The sequence below is a fragment of the Mustela nigripes genome, chromosome 16, assembly GCF_022355385.1.
Source record: "Mustela nigripes isolate SB6536 chromosome 16, MUSNIG.SB6536, whole genome shotgun sequence".
Lineage (NCBI taxonomy): Eukaryota > Metazoa > Chordata > Mammalia > Carnivora > Mustelidae > Mustela > Mustela nigripes.
In genome coordinates, this window is record NC_081572.1 from 15,504,062 (window position 1) to 15,525,688 (window position 21,627).

Below are 21,627 nucleotides of genomic sequence, written 5' to 3' on the forward strand. Positions count from 1 at the left end.
TCATCGGTCCAAATCACTGTACCCGTGCAAGCACCCGAAAGGCAAGATGTCTCTCGTGCGACAGATGGGGACCAAGACCCGGGCTTCCTCTTCCCCTGCCTGCACCCTCACCTCGTCCAGGTGAGCCGGCTCCCAGCACCAACCAAAGCTCAGCCAGCCGCCACCCAAGCCCCGGCAGCCCACAGAAGACAAGAGGTTGGAGCCAGGAAGACTGGGTTTTGCGGGTAGGGGAATAAGAAGGATCTGAGCTCCGTGACTCACCAGGGGCGGGGCCGGAAGTGCAGGCCACGTGTCTGGCTGACCCCCAGCGGCAGCGAGTACCTGCTCCTTTCAAAGGAACACCTCCTTCTCTGCCCCCTAGGCAGCAGGGTCTGTCCCCAAAGGAAAATCTCTTAACCCCCGTTCACTCCTCAGCCTGGGTACACGAAAACCCCCAGGGTTCCCAGGAACCCTCCTTCCAATCTGCACCTCAGTCCTCTGTTCAGTAAGCCCTGGGGTTCCCCACCATCAGCCAGCAAGCCAGCCAGCAAGTGGCTCCCCAATTTTGGCCTCCCGGGCACCTGGCCAGCTTCCCCCCCATCCCACTCTCTACCCCAGCCCGGCAAGCTTCCACATCGTTCCCAGACAGAAAGCCTAGCCCAACTTCCAGGTCTCCCTCTCTGCTCACCGTCCCTGCCTCTGCAAAGCCTGGTCCCACTCAGCTTCCCTCCAGAGAACCCTGGCGACCCTTGCCCTCCGTCCCCCACACAGTTTCTCCTGTGTCGCAAATACACACCAATGCTGCAATTTACAAAGGTCTTGCAGCCACACCTTGTGGGGCGCCCTATGGCGGTGGAGAAGACGCACGTGCTGCCATCACACACCAAGGCATGGCCAACCGCTGCCCCCAAGGGGTGGTGCCCCCTACTCTGCTGCCCCGGGGCTCCCCTGCTGGTGCTTAAAGAGAGCCACCCGCAGACACTCGGGGTGTAGTTCTGCCCCAGCAGCGCATTTCCCCAACCGTTCGGATCCAGTAGACGGTTCCCGGGGACTATCAAATTCATCAGGTACAGGGGGCATGGAGGGAGGAATTCGGCCTCAAGGAGGAGCATTCGGGGCAGAGGGAACAATGATGTGCGGGGACCACGGTGGTTCAACTTTCTATTACTCAACAGCTGCTGTGGGGACTCATCCTTCCAGGGCCACACCCCTAGCTTCCTTCCTGCCCTTACCTAAGCTTCGGATGGGCGTGATCGGAACAATACCACTGGGACGGGCCCCCTCCGAGGCTGTGGGGGCTACAAGTCCCGCCTGAGACATGGCCTGAGGAGGGTGCCAAGAGAGGGGGAGACCAGAAGGTAGAGGGGGCACTCCGGGCGTCCTCCCAGATGGGGCCTCTCACCATTTCCAGCTCCGTCAAAAGCTCCGTGGGGGAAAGGGCCGAGTCAGCACTCTAGCCATGACTCTCCCAGGGCCTGGCTTTAAACTGTGCTCTGGGGCTCTTGGAATGGCCACCCTCCTCCAGGCCTCCCGCCCTGTCAAGTTCCTTCACGGAGGAGAAGACACAGGCGGGAGGGCTGGGAGGCAGGGGGACATCGGCTGAGCCTTGACCTGGGGTGGGTAGGGCCGGATGGCCTGGCTGGTGTCTAACATTCAGCTCCAGGTGGGTCTGGAATTCAGCGGGCGGGGGAGGGGATTCTACTCGATGTGACTATGGGTCCCTCCAGACCCCACCACTCCCATCTGCACAATCGGGACAGCTCCATCGGGCAAATACGTGTCTTGGTCCTCTACGTCACACCGGGCGGGCCAACTGAGCAAGCATCGGCCTCGGCTAGAGGGCCTGGAGCCTCCAGGGGGCTGATGGGTTTTGCACCAAACTGCAAACACTGCACTGACTGTCCCCTTTCACTCACCCCCAGCCCCAAATTAAACATCCAGCCAGCCAGGCTGGGCCCAGCGCGGGGGCTGTAATAACCACACTCCCCCACCGTGCCAGCTTTGACTCCGGCAACCCCCCCACTCTGGAAGTGGATCTTTCCCTTTAGCTCTCAAATTCTTGCTGAGGGGTCTGTCCCTACAAGCACTGTCACCCTTTGAAAGAGCAGCAGAAAGAGAAGGCACAACTTGGGTTTTTTGTTTTGTTGCTTGAATTTTTGCATCTTTAGCAGCTCTTTTGGGGCCCAAGATCTGTCTACTCTGGAGGGGCGCCAGTTTGGTCAGAGCCACCCACGCCACGCCACACACACACACACGCACACGCACACACACACAGCACCCCGCTTGTCGCTGCATCCTGGGGACACGCTATTGCCCCACAGAGATCCCTTCAAACAGCGCGGCTGCCACATGCCACAAGCTGTCCTTGAAGGCCGAGTGTGGAAAATATAACCCCCACCGCCCAGATGCCAGGAAGGGCAAACAAGCCCTGACGAATAATTCGAAAACAGTAATAACGCAGGGGTGAGACTGGCCTGGAGGAAGATCCTGGACGCACGGAGCCTCTGGTTTCCCCGGACGCACGTCTCCCGGCCCAACGCAGGGCCGGCGCCGGGTGGTCCAGGAGCGGGGGTGGGCGCGGGGGTCTCCCCGGAGCCCGCCCTCTTCCTCTGAGGCGGCTCGAGACCCCCGGGCTCCCCCCCCCCGCCGCCCGCCCCATCTGGTTCCCCCCCGGTCCCCCCCCCCCCCCCGGGGCGCCCCCCCCCCCCCCCCCCCCCCCCCCCCCAACCCTGCTTCCAGAAAAGCGAAGACGATTTTAAAAAACCCAGTCACACACAAACACACACACGCACGCACGCACACACATGAACACGCACACGCGCTTCTGGAAGAAAAAAAAGAGGGAAAGTCGAGAGCGGCCCACTCCTGTCCCCCTCCCCCGCCCGGCCCCCGAAGTTGGCCAAGTTGGCAGCGCCTTACCCGGGAGGGCGGCGGCGGCGGCGGCGGCGGCGTACACGGGCGCACCGGGCCGGCCGAGGTGCAGACCCGCGAGGAGCAGGACGCAGCGCAGCAGGTGACGAGGCCAGGGCGCGGGGGCCGGCCCGCGGGGCTCCATGCCCGCGGCGCGGCGCTGGGGGACGGGGGGGTGGAGGGACCGAGGGCGCACGGGCGCGGCGCGCGGTGGCAGCGCGGGCGCAGGGCTGTGATGATCGCCCGCGAGGGGCTCGCGTCTTCCCTCCGGTCGGGACGAAGTGATGCCTCCCGGGGAGGAGAGGAGAGGAGGAGGGAAGGAGGCTGGCCGGGCGGAGGGAGGGCGGAGGGAGGAGCGCAGAACCCGGGAGGAGGGTTTGAGGGGCAGAGGGGAAGGGAAGCGGGCAGCGTGGGAGGGGAAGGGGAGGAGGCGCGGGCGGGCGCGGGCCCGGGGCGGCAGAGAGAGCGCCAAGGGGGGAAAGAAAGGGGAGGCGGAGAGGAGAATCCGCGCGGTCGCGGAGGACCCCGGCGTGCGCTCTTTCTCTCGCTCTCCGTCCCCTCCCTCTCCCCGCCTCGCCGTCCCTCTATTCTCAGTCCGGGCTTCAAGCCCCAGACGCTGCGTCACAGCTCCCCGGCTGGCGCGGGCGGGGAAGCAACGGCAAAAGTTTCCGCAAACTTCACGGCGTGGCGGGACCTGGGCTGCGAGGGCCGGTGGGGCTGGGGCGCGCGGCCGACCCAGGCGGCCAGACCCGGGCCGCGGGCGCCCCCTCTATCCCGCCTTTCTGTGCAAGTCTGCAGCCGGCGAGCATCCGCTACCTCCACGCCTAGGAGGACCCCTCCCCCGGTCTGGGGGGAAAGGGGCGGAGCCCAGGGTTCGGCCACCAAGGCGAAGACTGGGGGAGGGGGAGGCAGGGCCCCTGCCATGTGCCGAGCGCAAACACTGGCACGTCTTGTTTTATTTAGCATTTGCGGGACCCTGGGGTCAGCGTCCCTGGCGCAAACGGGTGCAGTGCTTTTGCTAGTTGGGGCTGTATCCAGAACCCAAGGGAAAATCTGTGCAGCGAACGCCCCAGCAGACAGACTTCCTCACTCTCACCAGCAACACTACTGCTGCTGGCTGGTCGCAAAGGACCAAACGGAAATTTCATAAAAGGGAAGACAATCCACAGTTATTCCATATTATGCAACAGGTCACCGCAGTGCAGAGCACTGGTCTGCGAGTCAGGATGTTGGAATCTAGCCCCAGCTCTACTTCTGATTCCCTGAGTTGCTCTGGAAAAGTCGCTTGAGATCTCTGGGCTCAGAGCCCGGCTGAGACATTTAGAGACCCTAAATACAAAGGAGATTCACGTTCTCCCACCACAAGTAATCAAATAAAAACACTATGAAACGGTAATATAACTTTTATTGTTTCCTGTGCTGTCCACCTCAGTGTTATTTTTGGAAATAACAAACTCAATTTTTTTTTTTTCCTCCTCTTAAACCACCCTGGCCTTGGATAAATCTTTTCCCCATCTCTGCAATGAGGGTATGGGGTCCCCAGATGCTCCTTTAGCTCTGTCTTTACTGGGCTGACATTCTTGGCTAATGTCAGTCCAGAGGCTGCAGAGCGTGGCAGTGGGCACCCAGAAGTCTCCTACAGTCCCCTGGAAAAGATTCCTCCTATCCATACTTGGGCCCTAGAACATGGTTAGCAGCCAGGCCAAGGAAGTTGCTGGTGTTGCACAGCAGGCTTGGGCATCTCTGACAGAACCAAGGCCCTTCTGGTGACTGTGGCTTCACCGCCCTTTGGGACACACCTTGCTGTGGCATGTCCCAGGATCCCAGCGCTCTGCGAGTGACTGGCCGTGCTGGGGCGAGCTCACCAGATGATCCTCTTGGTCTCTCCTTTCTCACAGTCCTGTTATCTCCTAGGGGTTCTAGTATTGGCCGGCTTCACTCAGTGCTCTTTTGTCATCTTGAGAGCCCAAATCACAGCATGCTTCTGCTTGAAGTCGTCTGACAGGCTTCCCTCTGCTCACTTATCTCTGGATGTGCTGGCCACAGTTCTCCCTCTCACCAAGGGGCCCCCTTTCCTCTAAAAGGGAACTCCGGCAAGACACCCCAGGAGCCCTCCAGGTTCCGGAACAGGACTGGATCTCCCTTCCCCACCATTTCCTCCCACCAGCAGGGCAGAAGCCAAATACCCGACATCACCAGTGAATCACGTGGGTCCGGAGTCCTCTACCGTGCGGTCTGCACAGTACAGAGCCCCACATACACAGGAGATGCTCGCTAATTTCTTTGTTCACCCACTCACTAACTGCTGATGGCTAGCTCGGTGCTAGCTGCTGGGGCAGCAAAGATGAGCACTCGTGGCTGTAGGAGAGTTTCATGTAGTGGGGAAAATCTGACCCAACTTTTGCCATATCCAGGCGGAGAACATGGCTTCTCAGGGTCTGAGGAGCACAAGTGCACTGCGCCCGCAGGGACAGATGTCTGTCCAAGTGTCTGAGGCCCTACTGTCGTCTCTGCCGAGCGTGAGACTTCCTGCTCCAGCGGGTGACGCGCTGTCTTCTGCTGAATGTCTGGGCCCACATCTGCAGCCACCATCTGTCTTAGATCTTGAGCTCACAGGGCAGAGAGCTGGGCCACTCTCCCAGGAGAAGCCAGTCACCCCCACTGCTCAAAGACCCTGCACGCCGTCTCAGTGTGTGGGAGCAGTGTGTGTCCTGAGGGTGGGGGCTTTCACCAGCAACCAGGCCTCCATCTACTTCCAGAGAAGGGCCAGTGTCCTCTGAACCTACAGCTTCTTCAGCTTCTTCCTGTTAAGGCTCGGCTGAACGGCCACACATTACTATGTGCCAGGCATCCGGCGAGGGGCTGGGGACCGGTGAAGTCTATGACCTGGTCCAGGAGATTTTTACCAGTCTGGGAGCTGCTGTGGTGGAGCCGATCCTAAGGACAGAGGCACTGTGGGTTTGCTGAGCTCATCACAGCCAGTTTAGTGCAAAGAGCACAGACTCTGGAGTCAGAAAGACCCCAGTTCGAACCCTGCCTCGCGCACTTAGTAGCTTTGCGATGTTCAGTGAGGAACTTAAGTTCTGAAGTCACGATTCCTCTGTGTAAATGGGGCAACAGTTCCTACCTTGTCCTGGGAATTAAATGTGTATAAAGGTACAGCACAGCCCCTGAATAAAGATGCTCAGGTCATGTTCATCCCCTCCCTGTTTCCCAACTTCCTTTGCCACTCGAACAGCAGGGTGTCTACCTTATTCCTTATCCCCCAGCCTGCCGGCCCCTCTGCTGCCCAGCACCCCGCTGTCCAGGAGACCTGCACCCGTCAGTTGGATCAGGACTGCAACCCTGGGTGCTTTTCTTCGCTGGAGAGGACAACACAACCTCCCTCCCTGTCTGAACATCTCATACTAAATGATGTACAAAACTGGTATTCTGGAGTGTAACCAACCCAGGTAAGCAGCAGCTCAGTGCTCACTGGGGCTGGCTCGTCAACGCCTGCCCATAAGCATGGAGCGATGGGAAGAGTCCGGGCCTGGGAGCTGCCGCTGAACTGGAATCCCCAGCCATTTCTCACCACCCGTGCCTGAGCAAGTCACTTCTCTTCAGAGCCTGGAGCCCTAGGACGTGCAAGTTTTGGTGTTACTACTCACTGTGCTTTGGCTTCGGGCTCGTCTCACTTTGGTCTCCTCATCCCTGGTTCTGGGGCTCAGCAGCCTCTCCAGCCAGAGGGTAGCCGGGGTGGGGGTGGAGCCTGTGGACAACCCCGGCAGGCCAGGCCTACAACGACAACTTACGAAAGAAAAGAACACAAGACAAGAAGAATGCAACTGGAGGGCCACTTAGGATAGGAAGACAGAAAGGTGTGGTCAGTTCTGACCAAGAGAAGGGTGTGTGAACCCAGAGAGGCCTCTGAGATTTTCCTCAGCCTGAGCCTTTCCAGGCCAGGGGCTCACCTCTGTTGTTCCCACCACCTCTCCTTTCTTCCCGGGCTCTTCCTGCAGCTCAAACTCGGGGGTCTCCATTCAGGCAATTGGACCTTCGGGTCCTTTGAGACAAGCTACCTGCTGGTCCGCAGCATGGAAGATCTCAGAAAGGAATGGGCTGAAGAGGGAAAGAAGGCAGCACGCCTGGGATTCAGGTTTGGCTCCTGTTGGAGAACACGGAGAAGGGCCCCTCTGCTCTCTGGAAGGCCACTGAGTTTGAATCCACTTGATTTCAGGCCAACACCTGTATCAGAAGACCGTTCCTTTAAGGGGACTCCAAGTCCCAGCCTTGCCTTTCTTGAGGAATCGGAGATGATCACCTCATGACTCCTCGGGGAAGCAGGCTGTGCAGATTCCCTCGCCAGGAGCCCCGGAGCCCCCCGGGTGGAGGAGGTGCCACGGAAGGCCGGCAGCCATCGGCAGGGCCCGGGAGTAAGCTCAGTGCAGGCAGGTGCAGGACTGAGCCGAGTCCAGGCTGGGGGCTGCCGCGTGGGCCACAAACCCAAGGTCTCCAGGATCCTCGCTGGCTCCGGTCTTGACTTGGGAAGCTTTAGCAGGTCAGGAGCAAGCTGGCCAAAGTGGGGGATCCGGAGAGGAGCAGAGGTTGGCCTGATGTACCACAGGGAAGTGGGGCCAGCACCGAAGAACAGACTACAGTTGAGGGGATGTAGTTTCCAGAACCCTCTGCTGCCTTACCCGGCTGGTGCCAGGGCAGGGGGTGGGGAGAAGGATGCCACATCCTCCTGTCTGCTCTCAGGGGCCTCTTCCAACCTGAAGCTGCAGCTTCTTTGAGCCTATCCTCGCCCTAAGCGTGGGGCTGAGCCAGTGAGGCCCACTACAGCCCAGGGCTCTGGGCTCTGCATCTCCCCCTTCAGGATGTCATCTGATGTGGTTCCCTGGTCCCCAACTCCCTCTCCCCAACTCAGGATGGACAGGCAGGTTTTCTCTAGTCTCAGTGACCCTCCAAGGCAAGAGGGGCCTACAGTCTTCTGTAGCGCAAAACAGGTGGGAGGCGGCTTTGCAGACAAAGAACCTCCCTGATCCATCCCTTCTACCCGAGGCCCTGGTGGAATAGAGCCCCTGACCAGAAGAGAAGCCAAGTGGCTGCATCCAGCTTGCCCACCATCCACCCCAGCTCCAAGAGGACAGCTCGAACTTCCAGAGCCCCAAGTGACACAGCAATAAGGGGACTGGGGCTCCAATGGATGGTGACCAGCATTTTTAAAAATGAAGTTAAACAGAAAATATCAGAGTATTTCGCACATGAGCTAACTTCTGTGAAACACGTATTGGGTTGAGATGTTAAGGGTTTCCTACTGTGGGCTGCCATCAAACAAATTAGAAAAAAAAAATATATATATATATATATTGGGGGTGCCTGGCTGGCTCAGTCAGTAGAGCATGCAAACTCTAGATCTTGGGGTTGTTGAGTTCAAGCTCCATATCGGGTGTAGAGATTACTTCAAGTTTTTTATTTTTTATTTTTTTAGAGAGAGAACATGCACCAGCTGGGATGGGGGGCAGAGGGAGAGAGAATCTGAAGCACGCAGCCCAACGAGGGGCTCGATCTCATGACCCTGAGATCATGACCTGAGCTGACATCAAGCCACTTAACCGACTGAGCCACCCAAGAGCCCCTTAAAATTATTATTTTTAAAAATATTGCCATTGAGGGGCACCTGGGTGGCTCAGTGGGTTAAAGTCTCTGCCTTCGGCTCGGGTCATGATTCCAGGGTCCTGGGATCGAGCCTCACATGGGGCTCTCTGCTCAGCAGGGAGCCTGCTTCCTCCTCTCTTTTCTATCTGCCTGCCTCTCTGCCTGTGATCTGTATTTGTCAAACAAATAAATCTTTAAAAAATATATATTGCTATTGAAGACCGGGGAATCAGCTACATAGATTCCCTGGGCTGGTCCTGCCCAGCTCTGATCTGCTCACTCCCAGACCGGCCCCCATTTCCTCTTTGGGTCTCACATCTGAGGTCCCTCACCACCATCAGCGCAGCCCTACCCCTTTCTCTCCTGCGCCCCATGGTTCAACAGACCACACAGCTTGCTCTTTCAACAGGCCCTAGGCTTACCAAGGGGCTGGTTCTCATTGTGCCAAGTGAGCACACAGTCCAGAGACAGGATGTAGGGGACACCTGAGCTGAGTTTTCAAAGATGGTCAGAGGGCCAAGGCAAGTGCACAGCATTTGCAAAAGCCTGGAGGTGTGGAAGAGTATGGGGGTAGGGGGAGAGATGCTCGAGGGGCAGACATGCTCTATAGGAAGAGCCCAGAAAGTGTCAGAGACCCTGTGCAGCAAACGACCCCTTCTCATTCTCGTTAATTCTGCCAGCTTCCAAAGCCCATCTTGGCTTCATTTCCCAACTCCTCAGGGACCCCACCCTGCTCTCACAGAATTTACCAGCTCCCAGCTTTTCTTTATTACATTTAGTTTCTCAATTATAACCTTCCTTAAAGCAGGAGCCGGGTCTGATGAACCTTTTTAGCTCCCACAGCACCCAGCCCCGCAAATTCAAAACAGAAGGCTCTCAGATGCTTACAGAACCGGCAAATGCAGCTCCAGGGGGGAGCAGCCGGCCTGACCATGCAGTGTGTTCAGTTAGGACCTCAACACGGTCCGCACCAGGGGCTCTCCTGTCACCTTGTTCTGGATACACTGTCGTCCACTTAATGGGGGATGAGGAGCAGGGTTAGCGTTAACGTTGTGCACGGGGCTCTGAAAACAATCTGTAGATGTAAAGAATTAATTTGTAGGGAAAGAACTTCATGTCTCCCAGTGGCTTGCCCTTCTCTCAGAGCACAGAGCCAGGCTGAAGGGCTCAGGTCTGGCCTAGAACAGGTTCTAGAACAGGTCAAGGCCCTCGCTGGGGGACCTTCTATATCCTACAAACCTCTCTCCAGGGAACCCTGTGACATGGAGGCAGCATCTAGCAACACTCTCTGCCTTTTTACTTTTTTTAGTTGCCAAAAACAATTCCACATCTCCCGCCCCTTCTGAGCCTTATAGCAACTGGAGGCGGCCAAAGCACAGGCGGCCATTCCTGCCTGGTCCATTAGGGCACTGAGGGACAGGAAGACAGAGCTGGCCTGGGCTGGGAGAGGGCAGGATTTTCATTTCCTTGTTTGTAAAGAGGATGGCATGATCAGATTGTGTAGGGGAGTTGAAGAATGAATGTTCTGTGAAGCCAGGCCCCCCACTTCCCTCCCTGAGTTCAGTCCCGGCCCAGGACTGCAGAGGCAAGGCTGCTGCCCAGGCCAGCTGGGTCTCTAGACTTCTAAAGGCGAGCCATGAGGGAGTCTGGGAGAGCAGAGCCCTAGAATACGGCCACACAGCTGCCGACAGGGAACCAAGGCGTGTCCTCACCCACAGCAGGCACCCAAGGCTGGCACTCAGAGACTCATCTCACATTTTCACGCTTGTAGTCCCTTCCCATTCAATCCTGCTCCGCCTACTACAGCTACCACATCTCTCTGGGTCTCAGTGTCCTCATCTGTAAAATCAGTGGGATACTCCTACCTTGTCTACAGCGAGGCTGTGAGGCAACACAGCTGAACTTCCCGACAAGGGACCGGCGCTGAGGAGCCCCTTCTCTTTGCTGACACTGCGTCCTGTGCCCCCACGACTGCAGGTGCCTGGAAGCGACTGAGGCCTGAGGTTACCCAAGTTCTTCGGCCACACCCTTCCTTCTAGAACAGCCAGCCAGCCGGCCGCGCTCTGACCCCTTCACACCATGGGGGTCTCCTGCCCAGTGCCCCCCACACACACAGAGACACACACACTCACACCCTTTGCTGACTCCAGCCTGTCTCGGGCCCCTGCGGAGCAACCCCAGCACAATAGGGCTCTTGTATTCCCTACCCCCACCAGGTCCCAGCTTCTGGCAGGTTCCCCCAACCCACCCGCAGAGCTCCACAGCAGCCAGAGTTCCTCACCACTTCCTCCTTAACCCTCTTTTCCCTGCAACCTCTCTGCTCTCTCCATCCTCACCCCTTCCAAAGATCTGTAGTCCCAGGCTCTCCTCACCCCTGATTCAGAGTGCCAGGCTGTGTTCACACGCCCACCCAGGTCCGACCCAGGTCCGAGCTCACTCCCGCAGGCCCGGACCCTTCAGGTAAAAGAAAAACGTGCTACGTTAATTCACAGTAAGGTACCGGTGAGTATTTTAAAGAAGGCAAGGATAAGCAGCTCTGCCCAAAGGAGTTAATGATCCTTAATGCATTGTAAGGTCCCAGGGCACCGGTGTAAGGGATGTGTCGTACACGTGCACTCCTGAGGCCACCCCATAATTATAGGAGCACACGCATGACACTGGGCCTAGCACAGCCCAGAGCTTAACACTTTTATCCCTAACACAGAAGGTCGGCAGGACTTGTGCCCCTCGGTGCTCAAGCCACCGGGGAGGTGGACTCGGGGAGGGGTTGCCGAGAACGTGACTTTCCAACAGGCTCCAGGTGCTGCTGATGCCCCTGGCCTTCAAGCCATGCTGGCCTGTAAGATACTCCTCCCTGATTCGGCCAGAGGCAGTCGTGGATCCGGTAAGAGGAGACTGCTGACCTCATAGGACAAAGGCCGATAGGGAATCTCAAGCCAAAGGGCAAGGCTCCCGCCTCACCTCCCCCAGGCCAAAGGATCTGACCGTCTGGCAAGGAGAAGGGCTCTGAATCGCCATCAGCAACCTTGGGGGCGGGGGCTCAGCAATCCTTCTTACTGGATCTTGCGATCTTTCTGTAAAGCACACTTTTGGACTCCCTTCTCATGTGCCAGGCACTTTATTATACCTACTATTTCCACTCCTTACAACCACGCATGGAGCTATCCCTGAAGCCTGCAGAGGTAGGATCTGAACCAGACCTACTCCTGAAGCCCAGGCTCTTAACCTCCAGGTGATTCTGCCTTAAGAAATGACAACAGAACTGCTAATTTTAGGAAGCAGAGACTCCCCATACCTCAACTAGCGTGTGTGCCATGTCTCTCCCCCACTTACCCCGGGGCTGATTTTAATTACAGAGTGAGCCTGGGCAAGTAGAATGATGAGTAAGTGGGAGGGGGGAGGGGCAGAGATTCTCAGAAAGCAAAACTCACCAAGGTGGGTGGAGCTAGCTGTAAACTTTGCCTTCTCAGAAGTGAGGAGCTGGACCTTCTAGCTCTAGGATTCTAGGAGATGACTATGTTTAAAGAGAATTATTTTCTAAATTAAGAGACACAGGAGCTATTTGTCTGCTCATCTTCTCAGCCAAGGAGAACCTGTCCTCCTAGCACTAGAGGAAGGAGGGCGGCAAACCCTCTAAGGCAATGAGCAGGTGTGCCCGGGTCAGCCACGCAAGTGGGGTGCACGTGGCTCCCAAGAGCAAGTCTCCCTGTAAAGCTGCCCATCTTCGGATGGAGAAGTCCGAGCCCAACTCCTTCCCATCGAAGACCTGTATTCCTTCCCTTCCGGGGGCCCAGAGCCGTCACCCCTGGGTTGTAAGCCGACGGCTGAGCCTTCCCTATCCCGCTCACTGCTGTCTTCCCACCACCAAGCGTTAGTGATCAGCACATCGGAGGTACAGAAGATGTATGAATCAACACGTTGCCGACATGCCCACAGTGTCCGTGGGGACGCAGTCAGCTGCTAGATTTCCCTACCTTCCCGCCCCCTAGATGCTCAGAGCCCTGCCTGAAGAACTAGAGTAAAATCAAGAGGCTGGGAGATTCACTTCTCAAAACTGATTTTAATATCCTCCCCACCCTCCCCCGCTCCCCCCAAGTTGGGAAAGTCGAAAACAGTCTGGCTGGGTTTAATTACAAATTAATACACATTTTTTTGTCATTGTTTAAAGTAAATCAATTGTGGCAATAAGGGATTATCCTTGGAAAAAGTGAAACCCATATTAACAAAATATGTCATGGAAGAACCCCACTTAGTGATTTCATTGGCTACTTCAAAATCTAGAAAAAGTCAGCATTCTGCATGTTCTCTGGGGCTAGTCCATGTAGTGGAAAGGTCTTGCCCAGACTCAAGCAAGCCCAGTCAGCTCCAACCAGGGCTAAAAACCAAGGGGAGCCAGGAGAGAGGGCATACCTTCTTCAGGACAAGGGCAGAGAAGGGAGATGAACAAATAAAGTCCCGCAGCTCCACTCACAAGCCCATGGGGAGGAGGAGGCAGGAAGTTAGACAGAAGGTTTAAAGATGCAGCATTCTTTCAACCTTGAAAAAAGTTAAAAAAAAAAAAAAAAAAAAAAGGCCTTGCAAGACCACTGAATAGAACCTACTACTCTGGGTCCTTCTCGACTCATCATCCTTCACACCTGCACATACCATCCCTCCGGGGCGCTCAACCTTTGAGACTCACAGGGACTCTCTGCTTAACAGGCCGAAAGTCACGGTTAAAGAGGTACCACACACATACACAGACATGTACATCACATGTGTAATGCTTGTATAAGCACTTGTGATAAAATGGAAATCTGGAAAAACATTTTTATCTGCAGTAACTTGGAAAGCTGGGGACGCCAAGAGCTCCAGGGCTGCCTTCCTTCCACTCAGAGCTCCACAAGGCGGTACCTACCCGCCACCGTCTCTCCGACTGGGATCATCACTCCATCCTCCCCTAAGAGCACCTGGTTACCGAGGGGCGCGGGGCAGGGAAGGGGCACAAAACCAACACAGGTGCCAGCAAAAGTGTCACCAGTGGCACGGAAGAAACACTCGAGTTAGCGAGCGTCTCTAGCCTTTCCCACTTCCCTCCCCCTGCCCAGGGAACTCGCATGCCTGAATGCTGCATCTTTAAATATTTCTGGCTGAGCCCTCTTGCCACATATGTCAGTAACATTCCAAGCTGGCTACCACATGCTCCGCTCTGGCCTCCTCCCCTCTCTGCTGTCGAGTGCTCTGCTGTTTCAAGGGCACGGTGGGGCCATGCATCTCCCATTTCAGCTCCGTCTTCAGTTCATCACACATCTCAGAAACAACCAAATGTGGGGGGGGGGGGGAAGAAAGTTCCAAAAGAATGTTCATATTCAAAATACCTATCTCCCTGCAATTCTTTTTTAAGTCCACTTGCTCAATCTATTAAAGTGAGTTAGACAAAGTGTGTGTGCACATGCACACACAGACGCACACACCAGCACACACCCACAAAATTTAGAGGGCTGGAGGCGGTTTCCTGCCAAAAGATCTAACAGAGGAAAGCTTATGAGCTGATCAAGTTTTAATATCGTGGTTAACAAGAAAGGTACACCATTTAGCAAGCACATTTAGAGACCGTGGGGAGGACCTCCTGATCCCTGGAGGATCTGGCTCCCTGGCCCATTTTCTGCCTACCTCTGGAGCAGTTTTTGATAGTTACTACATTCAGAGAATCCAAGAGGACTGCATGGACAGATGAACCTTTATTTAAAAAAATAGCACTTCAAATAAATTAAAAGGGACAACCGTCAAGTGTTCAAATTGTGAAGAAAGAGTTGAAAACCTAGAGACTCCAAGCTGCGGGCTTCTAACCTCGTTCTTTGTCCGACGGCAAAGCCCCACACACCTCAGTCCTCCCACTCGACGCTTTCCCTCCTGAGACGAAGGAAGCGCCTGCACACAGGAGACCAGACGGAGGAGAAAGCTGCATCTGACTGGAATGAACGTTGCCACGTACTTGCTAATACGGGTTTCACTTTATGACCAAATGTATTCTTTCAAAAATAAAAAAGGGGGGAGGGAAGCTGCATGTTTTTAAAAATTGAAATTATTTAGGGATAAAACACTAACTCTAGTGCCTTTAACGGGCAATAGCAACTTTTTTCCTCCGAAGTCAAACACCATCCCCAGCTGAGCCTTTGTGCTACAAGCTTTTCAGGAGATGTTACCTAAACTTTATTAAAAGAAAAGAACAAGTTTAAATATAGACACTGGACTAGCCCAGTCTGTATTTTCAAGTCCACATTCTTCATCTGAAGCACTGCATCAGGGACCCCCCTGAGTCTGCATGTTTTCAAGTTCACAGTACATGGAACCAGTTTTTCTTTTTAATTTTTTCCTCACTCAGAGCAGCCACACGCAGTGGCCGTTGACGCCGGAACCTCAGGCGGGGCCTTTTCCTACAAGGCCTGGCCAGAGCTGCCCAAGGTTTCTCCTCAATGAGAATCGATGCTGTCATGCTCTATGGATGGGAAAAAAGCAAGAAAATAAAAGCACCTGGTACAGGTTTCATGAGATCCATTCGGATTCGCTATGTCCCAAACCCGCTGCTGAATGCCACTTGTCCACTTGGTGTGTGCTGAACAGTTCGCGGCCTAGGAGTGGGTCTCAATTCGAAGAACTGTTATTGGATGCCCCCGAGGTCGATGCGATAGCAGCTCCAGCGGGGCTACTCGTGGAGACCGACTTCCGGATGTGAGGCAGCAAGTAGGGGTCACAGGCCAGCTGCTGGACATCGATGCGGTCCTCTTTTCGATAGGCTAAGCATCGTCGAATAAACGCCTGAAAGGAAAGGTTCTTGAAGAAGCCTGAGGCAGAGATCATCCTGGGGCCTCCAGACGGAAGCCTGAGGCTCTGCAGTGGCTGCCAGGACCTAGGCCAGGAGCTCAGAGAAGGGGCTCAGGGCCCTTCCCAGAAATCACCAGGCACACCTAGACACGGCCAAGCAAGGGGACGCACGGGCAGCAGCGCCTCTCTCTGGCCACAGACTACTTCCCTGAAGGAGGCGGCCAAGCCGTTCCTGAGGGGGAATGGGACATGACCCGACCTCTTAATACCTCTGCCCCCAGAACACAAAACCACTCTCTCCGCCTTGGCCGGTTTCCCTGGGCACATCTACCTTCACGGTCCTGCGTGTACAAACCATGGCCTCATGGGAACTTTCTACTTCCTGAGTAAGAGAAACAAGCCACCGCCCGAGGCAGGGTTAGGACACCCACCCTTACCAACACTACAGTGCATCACAGGTTGGTAAATGCTTCCCCTGTGGATCTCATTCTGCCTCACACACCTAAGCAGTAAAGGAAAACCTGAACAGGACTTGTCTCCCCAAGGGTACTGAGGCATGGAATCATACTGTGAGTGGGGTTTCATTCAGAATCCTAATTTACTACCAACATGGAAGTTTCCTTTGTGCTAGGTATGACGGGTTAGATAGGTTCAGTTTCTACCATTCTTATCACAAAGGCCCTTAAACAGGTGATCTTTTTCTATTTTTTAATCACTCTTGTGATTTAATTAAATAAATGAACTGACTTTTAAAAATCTAAAATGTCATTATGACCCTCAGGCCGTACTTTACATTCAGGTGATGACTGTCACAATGTAGGTCCATCAATTCTGAGGAACGTTCCACCTTGAATTTTCTGTCTACACAGCCGCCAGGGCAGCCTTTTGAAATCTCAATCAGATAACACAGCGGCCCTGAGTAAAACCTAAGGGCCCTTCCCATCTGTCCTGCTGCCTCGCCCACTGACCACGCTCCTCTCCACTCCGTGGATCAGCTAAGCTTGCCCTTACGTCTCAGCTTCACACACCGCTCTGCTCGGAGTTCTGTCCTCCCAAATCTACACGCGGCTCCCCACATCATTCATGACTGCTCAATACGTCACTTCACCTCTGAGGCCATCCCTGACCAGGCCATCAAAAAAGGAGTTCCCGCCCCTCGATCTTCTTACTCATTTATTTTTCACCATCTGAGCCGGATCTGTTGCTAGTTATTATTTGTCCCACCTGCTGGAATGGAAACTCCTGACAGGGAGGGACCCTGTCTGTCGTTCACTGCTACACACCCGCCATGCCCTCCACTCTTAGTACTCCCCAGGCACCCTCAGTATTTGTTGTAGGAGAGGGGAGAACAGGGTAGGGGTTGGAGAAATACACATTCAGAAGGAGGCAGAGGTTTTGACTGACCCCTGACTCTTATACTGATAATCCATCCATTATTACCGAGAGAAATAATACAAAAAGCAAAGCAGTCATTTTTTGCTTGCCACTGGGTCACAACTTACCTTTGCTTCTGGTGTTACTACTGGCTTTGGCGGGAACTGCACTTCAGTAGCTTTAAGAATAGTATTTTCTTGTAGAATATCTTGCTGGGACTGGTTGTGGCCAAAAGGCTATCACACAAAACAAAACGAACAAAGGTGGGCCTCTGGTTAAAATTAGAGAACACAATTCAAAACCATAGGAAAGTAATGAAGACATGCTTCAGAGAGAGGTGATGGAAAGAAAACTTTGGAGATGGTCTCCTCTAACTCCCTCTTTTCATAGGTGAGGTGTGGAAAGGCTCAGAACTTAAGTAACACACTCACAAGGCAACATCAAGGTTAAGGCAGAGTTGGGACCGGAAACAGCATGTCACATCATTAACACCTCTATTCAGGTTTGCTTACAGCCAAGAAAAAGAACATTCCAGCAGGAGCGAGCAACCTCTTCTACCCTCAGTGATACCTGTAGGCTTAAGTAATACATACTTGTGCCACTGGCAGACCCAAGACACAGGTAAAGAGAGACGGAAAAGGAAGTGGAAGAGAAGGAGTAAGTACAAAGCGGAGGGGGGAGAGTTGGGGGTACTTAACTGCTTCACCTGTGCCCCAATGTGCCATTTTCTTTCCTTGTTTTTGCCCCTCCCCCAGCATGCGGGGGTGGGGGAGAGCGGGAGACTCTTCAGCAGATTCATCACTGAGCGAGGAGCCTGATGGGGCAGCCCCATGTCATGACCCTGAGATCATGACCTGAGCCGAAGTCAAGAGTCAGACCCCTAACTGCCTGCGCCACTCAGGAAGCCCAATTTTCTAAGAAGACCTTAAAATAGAAGTTCAAGCCTAGTGTCCTCTCTACCGTGCTTGTACATAACCTCTACCTACATTCTCAGCAGCATTTCCACATTATCAGAGAGTATAAGTCATAATTAACTCCTCTGGGGGAGCCTGGCTGACTCAGTCAGTAGAGCACGCAACTCTTGATCTCAGGGTTGTGAGTTCAAGCCCCATGTTGAGTGTAGGGATTTCTTAAAAATAGCAGTCATTTCATTAACTCTTACTGGCTGGTTCTGAATAGTTTCCCCATATTAGAGAGGTAAGATAACAGAGACCAAGGAGAAGTTAAAGAGGAAGCTGAAATCTGAACGAAGAGCTTGGTCTGGGGACTGTAATAAAAATATTAAGAGTCCTAGGGAGTTGCAAAACTCCCAAATGGCTTATACCCACAACCTACACTGTCGGGACCACTGAAAAACTTCAATTATTTATAACACACTGACAGCAAATATGTGAGTACACACACACTGGATCCTAGTACGTAAGTTTATTTATAAGTAGCAGGCTTATAAACACAGGAAAACACAGATGTGAAAATTCATTAGGTATAGTTTACTCCCTGGGTCATTATGTGTCCAAATGACCTATCACCTTGATCTAGAGGTAAAAGACAGTGAACACCTTCTAACACTACACTTCCTCAATATAGAAAACAGAAAGCAGGCTTTTATTTATAATAGCTTTAACTCATGGAGTGGCTGAGAATAAAGAGCCCTGTAGAGATACCAAATTTCAGTTCTTGAGACCTTAAAGAATGGCTCCTGAGACAACGGTATACTTTAAATAAACTATTTCATACAATTCCTTGTACATATTATCAGAAACAAAACATATCCTGGATCTAACTGAAAACAGCAAAAATGCATGTTTTCAGTAGCCCAGTGGAATTCATTAAGCACTCAGGGTTGAAAAGTTCTGCTTATGCATAAAGCTTTTATTAGTGTCTGTATTTTCTTCAAACCACAACTTTCAGGATTCCATTCTGTATTACCAATTCCAAGAGAATAACCGACACCATGCCAGGGCCCATGCGCATCCCAGGACGGACATCAAGCCACCGCGTCTGACCTTCTTCCTTACCTTCCTTCCATAAAGACACTGGTAGAAGATCACACCCACTGACCAGACGTCAACTTTATTTGAGATCTTTGGTGGCTCTTTCCCAACCACAAAACACTCTGGTGGTAAATACCTGGGACAAAAGGAAAATAAAAATTCTTAGAAAAGTGACTGTATAAATCCAGGACATGTACAATAAGGCAAAGCAGAAAACCTTGTGCGAACTATTAAAAATATCTGAATTTTAACTGAAATTCTGCCAAAAAAGCAACGTGGGCCTCGCTGGGGAAAGTCAGCAAGAAGACACTCTAACTTAAGGAGGCAGTCATATCCTAAAAGCCTTAAAATACACTTCCCAATTCACTGAGAGACGAAAACATTCCCCCTAGTCCCTGCTTCACCCAGCACCCTTTTCCAGGGGTGTACCCTAATATACATGCCAGTCAAAAGTTTCAAAAGGAGAGAGAACACAGAAGACGTGCATTCCCTTTTATGAGAGCTGCAGCAGCAGCACACATCAAAACAGAACTCGAAGTGGTGTGGGTTTGCTTTCATGTAGGCTAAGAAAGATGACGGTCTCTAAAATAACTATCTTGAAAGTCCCAAATGAATTCAGGACCCCAAAGAAATCTCCAAGGGGACTGGCTGTCTGCCTTCTTAAAGTAGGCTCTTTGCAAAATCTGGACTGGGAATAACTACAACCTCTAATAAACGGTGATATTACAAAGGTATTTTACATTTCCCACGTCAAGGGTGATCAGGGACTTACTGGAAGTCTAACATGTAGGGCAGAAAAAGCCAAACAAACTAGTAGTTAGCACAACTCAATTCTCATCTGAATTCCTTCCCTCACCACCCACCCCTGGCCTCTGAAAAAGACTAGCTGGGCAGCCAACCACACCAAATTGTATGGTGTGGAAGGTAAGTGCCTCTTGGCATTTAGGAAACCAAACAAATATGCTTCCACTCACTGCCTGGGGTCTTAGCCACGGCGCAGCTGGAAGGCAGCATTCTGAAGATAACAGATCAATTTCTGCAGATCTCATGCTGGTAAAATCAATTCTGTGAAAAATTCTTTATTTTAGACCCTGCTGTGATTCTGGTATAAAAATCTGAACTTACAACTTGAAGGGGGCCACAAGAGTTGAGAGGCAGAAAATATTTGATGATGGGCTTTTCTGCTTTTTTTTTGTTTTTTGTTTTTTTTTTTTAAAAGAAGTTTAGTGTCATGTTCTTGTTTCTTATTTATTACTTGTAACAGACATTTTGGGATGATTAAGACCACTGACCTATATTATTGTTTCACAATGAAAACTGTTAGCCAAAACACATACTGACTTAGGAAGAGGTTATGCCAAGAAATAAAAAATGCTGGAAAAAGAATAAAAAAACCAGCTCTCCCAAATGCCACTCAAACCTCCCTGAACCTGACTTTTCATGGTGCTTGATTCTTCAACATACATAACTTAAAGATGATCTTGGTAAATAACAAACAAAACTTGATTACAAAATGATCATTTTAATATACATTTTAATGTATTTAATCTCTCATGGAGATGGCAGGGAAGGACAGAAGTTGTTGAACTCACCCAAATACCAAGTAATAACTTAGCCAAATACTCAGAGTACAAAAGACATTAATTTAAAAAAAAAAAAAAAAAAAAGACACTGCCATTGGATAGTACAAATCTGGAAAATCACTTTCTAGCTCTCAGTTTTCCCATGTGTAAATGGAGAAATAAACTAGCTCTTTACCCAAATAATACCGAAAATAATAAGTACTCTAATTCCCTATTGAGGACTTCAGGAGAGAGAGGACAGTTCTACTGCCCTCAACTGTGTTTAAAAACCAAGTTGCATGTTCCATCATGATAAAATTGTTACGGAGGAGATTCTCAAGGTCTAGTTTACTGGTCGTTTATTTAGCAGTATTCAGGGGGCCTGATTGGCTCAGTCAGTGGATCATGAGACTTCTTTTTTGTTTGTTTGTTTGTTTGTTTAAGTGTGGAGCCTGGTGTGGGGCTTGAACTAACAACCTCGAGATCAAGACCTCAGCTGAGATCAAGAGTAGGCCCCTTAACCAACTGAGCCACCCAGGTGTCACAGAGCACGTGACCCGTGATCTCAGGGGCATGCATTTGATTCCCACGCTGGGTGTCAAGACTACGTAAAAATAAAATCTTAGGGACGCCTGAATGGCTCAGTGGGTTAAGCCACTGCCTTCGGCTCAGGTCATGATCCTAGGGTCCTGGGATTCAGTCCCGCATTGGGCTCCTTGCTTGGCAGGGAGCCTGCTTCTCTCTCTGCCTCTGCCTGCCACTCTGCCTGCTTCTGCGTACTCACCCTCTTTCTCTGACAAATAAATAAATAAAATCTTGAAAAAAAAAATCTTAAAAGAAGGATTCAATGGAGAAGAACTCTACCAAATACTACAACAACCAACCTAGAATTTGTTATGTCTTCCTGTCCTGTTTATATCTCTACGGACGTCACAACGGGATAACATATGAGGAAGGTGATTAAGACAATGCTTGTATCAACATATAGACTTTGTAAACCTTCACAGGAACCCACGGAATTAAATTTTCTCAGTAGCCTCCCTCTTCACCTCACCTTTTACTATGAAACCAATCTTCAAATATAATCCAAAGTAGAAAGAACAGTAAAATGAATCCCCAAGTAACCATCACCCAGTTGTAATAAATATCAACATGGGGCCAATCTTTGTTTGTATACCCCCCACCAAAAACATTACTTTGAAGCAAATTCCCAAACATAATTTTTGTTTAAATTTCAACCACTAATTTTTTTTTATTTTTTACATTTTTAAAATTAACATATAATGTATTATTTGTTTCAGGAGTACAGGTCAACCACTAAATTTTTTTTTTTAAGATTTTATTTATTTATTTGACACAGATCA

The 21,627-nt window shown here is 51.9% G+C and overlaps 2 protein-coding genes across 6 annotated transcripts in view; both read right to left on the bottom strand.

Moving 5' to 3' along the window:
• The window catches only part of MRC2 (mannose receptor C type 2), a 56,358-nt gene extending 52,826 nt beyond the window's left edge, over positions 1-3,532 (bottom strand). The window contains 1 exon segment of the mRNA XM_059381074.1: positions 2,899-3,532. Coding sequence (XP_059237057.1) covers positions 2,899-3,034 — 136 coding nt within the window. The 5' untranslated portion in view covers positions 3,035-3,532.
• A 10,698-nt stretch (positions 3,533-14,230) lies between these two features.
• The window catches only part of TLK2 (tousled like kinase 2), a 112,844-nt gene continuing 105,447 nt past the window's right edge, over positions 14,231-21,627 (bottom strand). For all 5 annotated transcript variants that reach the window (XM_059379617.1, XM_059379615.1, XM_059379616.1 and 2 more), the window contains 3 exons: positions 18,726-18,837; positions 16,836-16,943; positions 14,231-15,327 (listed from right to left, as the gene is read on the bottom strand). In XM_059379617.1, coding sequence (XP_059235600.1) covers positions 15,154-15,327; positions 16,836-16,943; positions 18,726-18,837 — 394 coding nt within the window. In that variant the 3' untranslated portion in view covers positions 14,231-15,153. The remainder of the gene's footprint in view (positions 15,328-16,835; positions 16,944-18,725; positions 18,838-21,627) is intronic.